The following is a 12,137-nucleotide window of genomic DNA, read 5'->3' as shown; positions in this document are numbered from 1 at the left end:
ATTCAGTCTTCAAAGTATTAAGATTTATAAACGCGGCAGAATCATTTTCGCCAGATTCGATTCGATTCCATTTTTCGATTCAACATCCAAGATCTTCGGTGGTCTTTTGCATCGCTCTGTATCAACAAATCTTTCAGACAGTTCACAAACTAGTAAGCAAAGTCGATTCCATTGCATTCTAAACAAAAAGTTTCGAATGCCTTTAACCACTTATTTCGAAAGTGCTGGAGCGTGTTCGATCTTTCAGACCCGGGACGTGTTCCAGACTACGACATACCGGAAACGTACCACCGACTACGATACAATCAGCTGTCACCGGCGTCGCGAGAGTTCCTAGGAAGACGCGAGGAGGGCTACCAAGGCGACTTCAATGTGCAGTCTGATGGATTTTCTACCGATCAGGAGTACGAGCCGAGATCTCGAGATTTCGCGTTGAGCAAAAGTTGGCCGGATCTGTCGTACGGATACAATCCACCCTGGAGACCCGAGGAACGTCCTCTGTTGCCTATTTCGTCTGAGAAATGGTCTTGGAGGCAACCTTCGAACAACGCCAAGTATTGGTCGCAACGTGACAGCTTTTTACCGGTTGAACAGAATTATTGGCCCATCTTAGACAACGAAGAAGGCGCTGAACAGGAAGCTGAAGCCGAGAAAATGTGGCAACAGCAACGAGCTCAACATTCATGGAACAGAGACAGATCTAATTGGCCAGTGGAAAAACCTATGAAAATTGCGCCTTCGTGGCAACAAGGAGAAAGACCCATGAAACTATACGATCGAGATCAGGCAAACAGCGTATGGGAGAAAGGTAAAAATCGCTCTGAACCTAATAAATCGTCTATGAAACAGGAGAGCAAGGAGAAAGTCGTGTTACCACAAATAACTATGAAAACCTGGAACAGCCTAACCTCTGATCCAGCTACATGGCCTCATAAGCTTCCTGGTGCTAAGCCATGGCCGAAAGACGAGAATGGGAAGTCGTACAACCCGAACGCCGATTTGGTAAAGAAATTGGGCTTAGACAAGCAGAATAACGGTGCTTGGTCGAAGGAAGAAACCGAGAAGTCAAACGGAGAAAGAAAACAGAAGGACGAGAAACAGAGCAGGTTGTTCTCGTCGAAGGAGTTCTCGAAGGAAGAGAAACTGCCTCAGACGGAAGCTTCCAGGTACAAATCGAACGACGATAGGAGCAATTTCAGCGACTATAAGACGAGATCCGGCGAGTCGATGAAATCATGGACGATGCTGTCGGATTCGAAAAATTCTAAGGATTGGATGAAGACCGAGAATATGCAAGGAGATGATTCTGGCACTTGGAGAAGGAAATACGAAGGGAAGAACTCGTGGACGGATGAAGCTGCTTTGCCCAAGATCCAATCGGTGGGTGCCTGGGTAATGGCGGCCGACCAATCTACTTGGAAGCCGTACCAGATCAAAGCGATGGAACCTTCCGATGAGAATACTTCTCGAAGGTGGAGCAAACCTCTCGGGAGAACGAACGCCGAGGCCAAGTGGACGAGCAAGGGTTCTTGGCCTGAAAAAGCCAACGACTCGTGGATGGACAAATCCAGTATAACTCTCTGGCCCGACAAGACGAACGTGCCCGAAATTTGGTCTGAGAAATCGAACAAACCAGGCTCGTGGTTCGCGAAAGCGAAAGACAACGCTTGGGCGTCCAAGGGCAGCAACTCCGACTCGTGGAAGGTGAAAGGAGGAGAGTGGTTAGCCAAGCCAGAATCTACCTCTTGGATATCTAAAATGGGGGACAAGAATTCGTGGGCGACGAGAAGTGGCTCGTGGTCGACGAAATCCAACGAATCTTGGACGTCTAAGACGAACGACAACGGGTCCAAGTTCAACGAAGATTCGTGGCCTACGAAAGTCAAAGAGGAAGATTCTGGGGATGCTTGGCCAAAAAAATCCAACGAGCAGAATGGTTGGAACGGGAAGGGCAACGAGCTCTCTCCGTGGCAGCAGAAAATCAACGATGAATGGAATTACGGCAAGACGAGTTCGACAGGCACGTGGCCCACGAAATGGAAGCAATTCGCCTATCACAGGGTAACTGCAATGCCGATCTCCAAACCAGGTACCACGGCCGACGCAACCTCGTCGAAGTCAAAAAACGCGTTCGTCGCGGTGTCCGCGGTTTCTTCGCCCAAGTACACCGGAAACGAATGGAGAAAGAACGAAGAAGACCCAAGGAACGAAAACGGTCACGCGGACGAGGCGGAACGAACGGCTAATCAACTCCAAGTGGGCCTGGAGCGACCTATTTATGCGTGGAAGAAGGATCCTGGGCTACGAGGCGGTTCAACGAAAAGCAATAGTAGCGACCCGCTGGAGAACCAGCTGGAAGCACTCAGGCAAATTGACTTCTGGCCCTACAAAGAGAACGAGGCCGAGGTGAGCTCGATTTGCGTTTTATTAAATTTCCCGCGCCACTCTGCCAGCCGTCCTCGATGGCCGCGCTGTCCGCGATTCGATCGAAAATTAGCGGAGGAATGTAACCAACTAATTCCAAGATGGTACCTTGTGCCACTTGCATATATTTAGATTAGAGAAAAAAATATAGAGATAAAATCAGGTGAATAAAACTAAAGTTTTTAAGTAATTCTAACGATATGATAAAACAGATAATATCAATATCGATATTTTATTCTACACAATGTCGGTGAATACATGGTATTAATAAAACTTTTTTTTTATGACTTTTTAGCAACGTCTAAAATTTCTTGAAGGTTAATCAGATATAATAGAATAATTTCCGGCCAGTTTGAGCTCTGCTAAAAAAGTATTTCCATCAGAGTTTTCGTATTTCGTGTCTTGGAATAAATTTCGTCGTAATAAACTTTCGTGCTCAATGAAGCTGCATTTATTGCTCTATACTGGAAGAAACGTTCTACACACGCTATCAACCCTGGTATAAAGTATTTTCACACAGCGATCAAACGTGGCGAGTTAACCTCGCTTGTCACAAAGCAAACGATCTTCATGAAAATTTATTTCTCCTAGTTGTGAATAAAACTCGGTCAGATGTATAAAACCGAGATTGCACGGGAGGCGATAAAGACGTGGAAGACGCAGCAAGTTGCAAAGATCGAAGCCATGGAACGCAATTACAATGGGCAAATAAACGGTCTGGGGAATTTAAGCGAGTCAAACAACGGGAGCCATTCTTCCTCGGCTTTTTAACGAACGGGCACCGGTCGAGTACGATAAAACGAAGATCGTGATCGGGCTATGCTATTTAAGAGGAAGCCGAAAGACACTCGAATTGGAAGTAATCCCGAGGCATCGCGACGCTTTTACGTGCCGCAATTTCCGGGATCCGTTGACGAGAACGTGCCTGGACTCGGTTGACCCCACCGACCGGAAGTGAGCGATGCCTTCCTTCCGGCGCGGATCTTACGTGATCCCTGGTCTGATTGCGAAAGTTCGCCGCGACGGGGCGTGCCGAATATAAAGTTTCGCGCCGTTCCTTTCCGATCCGGACATTCCTGACTGGAACAACTGGATCACGTCCATCTATTGACTAAAAGAAAACGAATAGGCCAGGAGTTCCTTAAATCGATTCCCTTTCTGCTTTCCAAGAAAGATTACCAAGATTAATAAGCATGGATGATCGAGGAGGTTGCTATGTCGTGTCATCGTTGGCTTAGTAAATCGATTGACAGGATATCTTTCGAGCTTATGCAAATCTAAGAATTCTTTAAGAATCCTTTAAAGATCCCCTAAGAATCCTCTGAGAATCCTCTAAGAACCCTCTAAGAATCCTCTAAGAATCCTCTATGAATCCAGTAAGGATCATGTACGCGAAAATGGTACTTTAAGTGATAGTGAGATAGAGGTAGAGGTGGAGAATAACTGATTTGGAAAATTTGTTTCCATGTAATAAACAGCGTTTGTCGGGGGAAAGAGAATGTCTATACCGTGAAAAAAGAGATAATGGAATAACGGTATAAGGTCTTCGTATCTCACGTATTTTCACAATCGAAGAGTCTCAAATCTCGTCATCATTTTGACGCATTGATTTGAATTGCATCAGGAATAGTATCATATTACATTATCTACGTCATTTAACTTTATCTCATTACATAGGTATTATATTATCACATAATTTTCGCTGCTATGTTCTTGTTCATTCATTTCGTTACTGATTACATTTATCTGTGTCTAATTGTGTTACGATACCTTCCCTTCAACGTAAAATCTAACTTGCTTAATCAAAAAGGTTCCTAATCTCTAATTATGTTTCACAAGGTAAATATTCCACTTTATAAAATTCCTCTTTCGTTCGCAGAAGAGACTGGCGTCAACGAGTGCGACCACGGAGATAACGTCCCAGACCCCAACCAACACCTCCACGACGACCACGATGCACCGCCGAGGTGGCCTGATCACGGTGAACGGCCTGATGGAAACAAATCGACGGACCATCTCGATGAAATAGATCGAAGCTTTACCATAGATCCTTGATCTCGTCCAATGGGTACCAGTCTGTTCAGTCGACAATAGGCTACGCGAAGTCTCCGAGCAATTTCCAACGACTCTCTGGCCCCTTGCCAAGATGCACCAAAGTCTGCAAAGCCGTCTACTACGAGCAGCGCTATTCTTTGATTTACAGTTTAATCGATAGCATATCATCGATCGATTTGATAGCTATTTTTCATCTCTTACGATTCTGTCATTTGTGCCAGTGATTTTGTTACTTTTACGTTCATTCTATTTGTTACTTTTTTCTATGTCCTTTCTCCTCCCTTTTCTCTTTTATTCTGTGTTCGTTTACTAGTTTTTGAAGAGAACTTGTATCATATGATGTAGACTCTCGTTGAATCTTGATGACTCTTGTGTGCCATATTTATCGAGTGTACGCGGGCGTGTAAAAAAAGATCAATAGCTCGAGAAAAGTTACTTTAGAAGAGGAACAGAAGATCCTTTTTAAAACAGCCTTTTTTTCTTGTACACTGTACAAGCTCTTATTCTTTTTTTGCAAAAAGAAAGTCCAACTTCTAAACCCTTTTCCCAGTTTTCTCGGTGGCCATCAACCGACGAAATCGATCTACGGCGATTCTCGAATTTCCAAACTTCGTGTTCGCTGGCTCTTATTGAAAGCCCTCTTCTTTTCCTATTCTTCTTCTTTTTTTTTCTTGTTTTTTTTCTCCCCTTTATTTAGCTTGGATTTCCGGAAGCAATTTTCTCAATAGCGGTATTCACCCCGAAACTCTCATCTTCTTGAATTTTATTTTTATTTCAACTCCTTGAAACCGGAGAAGAGAATGAATCCTAAAACTCAAGATGAAAGTCTTGAAAGAGAAAGATTTTCTATGGAAGTTTCCCTCCACAAAAATCGGACGCAAAGTTCGAAGTATGCGCGCAAACTCGGTCGTTCAAGAAACAGGAAACTGTATCCATATTTAACTTCGAATAATTCGAGCGCAGAATTCAATATTGAATCTTCACGATCTGGTACGTTGTACTATTCGATAATTAAATATATCTCCAAGTTCTCCTCTTGGTGTAAACTCAGCCATTTATAAAACGAGACTATATGCATCTTTCACTAAAATTCACCGTAGATTGAATTTAACGATTTAATATTATGTATCGTTCGATGTTTAAACCATTTCAAAATCATTTAAAGAACAAACTCCACCATTTCACGAACAAACTATGTGCATATTGAGATAATTCGAGTGTAAAATTTAACGTCGGATCTTCGGAATCTAGTACCTTCTATCATTCGATTTTTTTCCAAATTTTCCGACAGAAATGGAAAAACAGCAACTTATGATCGTACATGCCTGCGTACACGCGTTACCGATGTCGAATTCGTGGAAAACTATTCTAGTCTAAGGCGCTAAAGTTATCACGGAGATTAATTAGTTACTACATATTCGAAGTTACTTATCGAAGATGTTTAAGCTGTTCGAAGTTGTTGAGAAATGTGCAGTAAATTGACACTATCCGGTATACCAGAAGTGAGGCTAACGTAAGAGCTTTTACGCTTTCGCAACCAAACGCGAACTGTAACTTCGCTGCGCAGAGAGTTTAGTAGGAAATCGAGCGAATATTTTTTCTACGGGACTGCAATTGTCGGTGGCGGCCTAACGCCGTTCAATTCCAGGAAACTGTTCAACCCTCCGAGTGCCCTTAACGCATCGTAAGTTGATTCCTCTTGTCTGTTAGGGTAAACAGCGATAAGTTGAAAAACGACGGCACGATTGTAAAAATATTACGATTTCAAAATGTCTAGAACGATCTTGAAAGGAAATAGGAGCGTCGAGACTTTTAGCACGTTAAGTCGGCCATTTCTTCGTTCGTCTATCGGAAGTGGCGTTCGGAATAAGCAGGCAAGAAGAATCCATGACAATATTTGATAAGTGGCATTAAAAGAATGGAAGAAATATCTGCAAAAACCGGTGTCGTCAAGCTCGAGAATCGATACTATGAAAAACGTGAAACTCGAACGCGTTATCTATTGTAAAATAAAACAGAAGATCGTTGTTGGATCTTGCTCTAAGATTCTATGGTTTCGCGGCACCTTTCAACCCCTCTGCGGCCTTTCAGCGCCTCGATATGTTTCTCGAACGTAATTGGCGAGACACGAAATGGTTTTGTCCCAATAATTTTCTTATTAACTCGAGAGTAGAATAACGTAAGTAAAGTGATGGTTCGGAGAAGAAAATTGACACGATCTTCCCGTGACATTTAAGATCTTAAGAGCTTGAAATGATACTGTGTATAGTATCGGAAGAAAATGAAACTCCTTCGAAATAAATTTCCCAACGAAAAGGGTAGTACTGTGTTAAAGCGTCGCCTTCGATTTACATATCATTTATATTGAATTTCATTTAACGTCGGCAAAACTTGCTCAGCGAGTCAGCTCCAAGAGCTGCGAAGCTGTTGAACCGTAGAGGGTGAGCTCTCCGCTACCGTATCGATTGGAAAGACGAGCGAATGAACGAAGAAAGAAATTAGCAGGAAATCGAGCCCGTGGCATATCGCGTGGAGTGATAACACTCACGTAGGACCAGAGACTGTGCGTCGATGTGTACATAGAATGCGTTCAATTAGTTTTATTCGTCATTGTTAAAAAGAAGAAAGGTAAATAGATAACGTTTCATTCCGAACTATCGCGTGCTTTTATCAAAAATTTCGCCCCGAATTGATGAGAATGGAGAGAGGATCGCGAGAGCCGCTTTTTAACAGAGACGTAGATATCCTCGAAAATCGGGGCACGATCGATGAGTGCTTGTTTGAAATTCAGGCAAAGTCCATACGAATTAGAAAATCGGTCTTACACTAGCTCGAATTATTTATCGTTTCGTCGCGAATAGTTGTCCATCGACTGTTCTCGACCGCGTCGTCGGCTTGTTTTTCCGCACGGAACACGGCCGTAAATGCTGTAAATATCCCGATTCACGGTCTCACGGTTTGATCGAACGTTCCCTGATCGTCGCGTGTTACATTTCGAATTCAAAAGATTCATCAATCGCACGAAAAGAAAAAGAAAAAAAGGGAGAAATTAGAAAACAGAAGAACAGAGAATACGTCGAATGAATCGAATTAAATTTCTACGCTCCGAAACTAGTCGTTCGAATTCTATTAATGAGTTGACGAATTACGTACAGTGCGTATGGCTGCGATATTTGAGGCATCGTGTAGAAACGTGTTCTTGTTGTTCTTGTTCGACTACTCGCCTGTCGAGTAATGTTTTATTCAGAAAAAGAAAACAGACTCGTGGACAAGAGAAACGCGGAAACGTCGTTCGAATGAAAGATTGAAACGCGCAGAAAGATGCAACACAGTATGAATCCGAAGTAAAGGAGCTAGTGCAACCGGAAGCGAAGTATAGATACGCACACACGCATACACAGTTGTACGCACACGACAGAGAGGAATAGAAGGGATGTCGTAAGGGTACGCTGATATATCTCCTCGAATTTTCAGAATTCATGGAAATTCATGTACCTTTATAGGATCCTCTGTATCTACCCGTACGTAGGATGATATCGATTTAAGGAAAATGAGAGAATAAATGTCGTACGTTGTATATTTGCCTCAGTGTATTTTCTTCGTCGTCCTGTCCTAGACCAATGCTTATTTCACCCTGAATTTGCGTTATTTCGTGGCTTTTGGTACCCAAATGCAACACGGACCTCTATGTTATCGACAAACGATAGTTTCCTCGGACCGCAGATGGAGACTCTTCTACGGTACTTGGTAATTAAAATTGCTACTTTACCGATACCTTCGCGCGGAACTTATTTGAAAATTAAGTCAATTTTCAAACAAATCCTCTTCTTGGCGTGCGTTTGCAAAATATTTAATCTCGTAATCGTAGCGCAAAACGTACAACAAAAAAGGAACGCGAAAGATTAGCTAATTATGCACTTAATTAACGATATACTTTATTTAAAAACTAACTTAGATCAACACACATTAGCATTGTTAGGAAACAACGCTTTCAAGCAGCCTTAGTAAGTATGTTCCTACCTAACAAAATACCTACTTATATGTACCAAGATTTTACTCTAAAAGATCTACCTATCATATACCTATATTAACTTAAAAATATTCTACCTAATCATAAATTTAATTCATCTAAAATACATCTTATCTAACTCTAATTCAATGTGTCTCTCAAAAAGTTAAAGATCTTCACATATCCTATCTACAAAAGTATGTAAATACAATGAAGAAAAAAAGAAATGCATCACTATGTTGAATACGATTCTCCTTCCGGTAGTATCACAATGGTAAAACAAACTCCAAGTTCGAAGATTTCAGTAAAATTCTCTGAGACATAAATCATACCAATAGATGAGTTTAGATATTTAATTCTTTAAACCACAATAGGTACCTAAACCGAGAGCGCGAACATACTTCCACAATTTCAGTGGAAGAATTTTGGGGATTTTAAAAACGTAGCATTGCTTAAAGAAACGCGATTACTCATCAACGCAACGCTGATTGAAAAAAACAATTAAAACAATCACGATGGGAAAATAATGCAGTTAACTGACTCTAAAAAATAAATACAAGAGAAATTACTATCTTTTTACAAGCAAAACCCGTGCTATTCGCGATAATAGCAATACTAAAAAATTAATTGAAAATTAATATCTTATTAATTTTCATTCAAGATTATTTAAAAAGAAACGCGACAACTTTCAGCATTATTTTTAGGAAATTGTAATAATACACATTCGTTAATGACTACCGATTACTCATAAATATTTAAATCTACAACTGCCATCTCATATTCATAAAAACATAATCGCGATAGCAGCCAATTAGCTCATATTACTTGCTATATAATTCATAATTATATCATATAATATGATGCAATTAGTAATTATACATCAAATAATAATGATTACCCAGGTCTCACCGTGTGGAGGTTGCTGCGTATGGAGACCCAGTCTGAAAATAAAATTTCAATTAAATCTTGAATTAATCGCATAACATGATACATTGCCATGAAAATATGTAATAGTTGTAACCAAAACCATAATATGTACATACTACTACACACATACAGATACACCACACAATATACAATTTACAAGTAGCCTACCTATCCATGAACCTAACTTCATTTAAAAACATCCTACTGAGCCATAACATTCACTCAATTCGAAAATATTTCCCACCTAACTGTAAATCAAGTTCAAACTGCCTGTCAAAGATATAAAAGTTTTATGATTCCTACCTATCTAAAAAACTATAATAAATCTAAAATAAAGAGAAAGGAAAGGGGACGTCGTTTGGAATAAATATACCTTCCAAAATCTGCAATACCTTGTATGTATTATTTGTACCTTGACATAGCATGCACATCTCTCCACAGTTCCTACAAAGATCCCAGGAACAAACATCAAAGCTAAACCTTTTCTATCTTAGCCTTATATCTATCAGAAATCTAAACGTTTCTTTCTACAGGTTTTACCTACGCAAAATTCAACACTTGTTTTTTAAGCCCTATCTATTAGCGATTTAAACGTATCTGTTTGGGGATCCCCTTCATTTTTTAATTAGTTATGTAAAGATTATTTAAAGACCTAAACTCCTTTAATTAAAAATTTACCTCCTATCTATATAAAAGCCTAAGTTTCTTTAATAATAACGCTATCTATATAAAAATCTAAATATTAGCAGGAAAAGGAATGGAATATTGTATGTACAGGATATTGTACGAGATATGCCTTCTTTCGTTGGTGTCTCGATGGTATCTGAAACAAACTCAAACCAGAAAAAATTTACAAAAAGATTTTACGAGGTACAGTTATAATTCACAGCAGATAAAGTTCAAAAGCTGCTCCGTGATTTTTAGCGCTTCTCGTTTAAACATCTCTTCTATTCATATTTCATTTATACTTTTCAATCCATATTCCAAGTTCCACTGATCCATTCTTGAATTTTTTATGTAATATTTATAACTTGAACTGCTATTTATATATATAAGTGTATATCCTAGAAGTTAATAAATCTACAACAAACTCATTTATTTTATTAGTACATATAATACAAAAAGTGTAAAAACTGAGAAGGAAACATTTTATTAGACATAAAAAAAAATGAATAAATTACAAAAATAACTCATAGTCTTTTATTATATATCCACCAATTTAGTATATTAATCAGAATTACGCAAATTTTCAGCAATTTGAATTTGAACTTGGTTTCGAAAATAAATATCTCAATTTGGATTCGAAATTAAATATTTCAATTTGAATATCTCAATTTAGATTTCATTGAAAATGGGAAATTTATTTTGAATACATAGATGAAAAAAAGGCGATTAAAGTCACGGTTTGATTTATTCATTAGTCCATTTATACTTTCTTTTTATAGAATGAATTTAACTTTTATTCTTTGCATTAAAGATCGCCGACGATTCTATCGTGTTCGTTTCTTTCATTTCAATGACTGTGTGTGTACAATTGGTATTAGATATGGTCTTTTCTGTATAATTTCTATTGCATCATGTAATATTTGCGTAAATTACCGAGAAAGAGACTTTGCTAAGAATTCAAACTCTTCTACATTTTATTGAAACTCGTTTTCAATGAAGCAAAAAGATAAACTTTATTGTTAACGCGAAGAATCGACCACCATTCACACAACATTTTCTGTGCAAGATTCTTGACAATAAACGATGATCGCGAATGAACTGATTTATGCACAGCAAATTGAAAGTCATAAAATTATTTCGTTTAATTAGTCAAAAACACTATGGACGAAAAAGTTAAAACTCTAATAACGAACAGTCACTGTTAGTCTAATTTTTAAACTAAAATAATAAAATTTATGAAAAATAATGAAAATAAATGAAAATATTGAAATAAAATCTTAATGATACTTCATTATTATTACCTTCATATTTTAGTATTATCATTATATTTATTATGATTATTTTACATTTTCTTTTCGTTTAGTAAGAAATTTTTACATCATATAGCTCAAACATATTCATATATCAACTGCCATTTTTCTTGAAATGCAATATATATATATAATTATGAAATAAAATCATTTATGATAATTTTAAATAATACAACAACAAATTAAAAATATTCATCAGTATCAAACAGAGATATTGTTCAACAGTATTTCTATGAACAAACGCCCACAGGAATGCTGAAAAAGAAATAAATCCAGAAGAGCGATCCACTCGATAGAATCCCGAACAAACCGCGAGTGGAAAATATTTTTCTATTTCGCAACGCTAATTTACTAAATCCATAACCATAAAATAGACGTTTCTCGAAATAAATCGCGAGGAGTACTTTATCACATTTATAATGCTATTTAATTTGTTAGTGACAAAAAAAAAAACAAAAAAGAAAGAAAAATGAAAAATTCGCGGGAACATACACCGCAGTAGGGTGTTTTAATCATTCACGCAACACTAATAAATACTAATTTATGTACTCATACTTCAACATACGCAACACTAATATCGAGATGTCGAAGTGCAGCTACATTCGAAGCTGCTGATGCTCTACCACCTTTTAGCAACTATCTTCGTTGCATCAGGCGATCCAGGAACAGGTTTGCACAATCTCAGTGAAAGAAGTTTGGGCATTTCATAGACACAACACTACGTATAAGAACGCGATCATTCATCA

At 38.6% G+C, this 12,137-nt stretch overlaps 1 protein-coding gene across 3 annotated transcripts in view; it reads left to right on the top strand.

Annotated features, from left to right (window-relative positions):
- Positions 1–5,517, top strand: part of LOC117205318 — a 164,685-nt gene extending 159,168 nt beyond the window's left edge. For 2 of the 3 annotated variants that reach the window (XM_033443602.1, XM_033443599.1), the window contains 2 exons: positions 248–2,406; positions 4,304–5,517. In XM_033443602.1, coding sequence (XP_033299493.1) covers positions 248–2,406; positions 4,304–4,453 — 2,309 coding nt within the window. In that variant the 3' untranslated portion in view covers positions 4,454–5,517. The remainder of the gene's footprint in view (positions 1–247; positions 2,407–4,303) is intronic. The other variant, XM_033443600.1, reaches the window with a different exon arrangement.
- The last annotated feature ends 6,620 nt before the right edge of the window (positions 5,518–12,137 follow it).

Source organism: Bombus bifarius, unplaced genomic scaffold (genome assembly GCF_011952205.1).
Source record: "Bombus bifarius isolate JDL3187 unplaced genomic scaffold, Bbif_JDL3187 scf7180000007990, whole genome shotgun sequence".
Lineage (NCBI taxonomy): Eukaryota > Metazoa > Arthropoda > Insecta > Hymenoptera > Apidae > Bombus > Bombus bifarius.
Note: the sequence above shows the minus strand (reverse complement) of the source record. Positions and strands in the feature narration are given on the sequence as shown.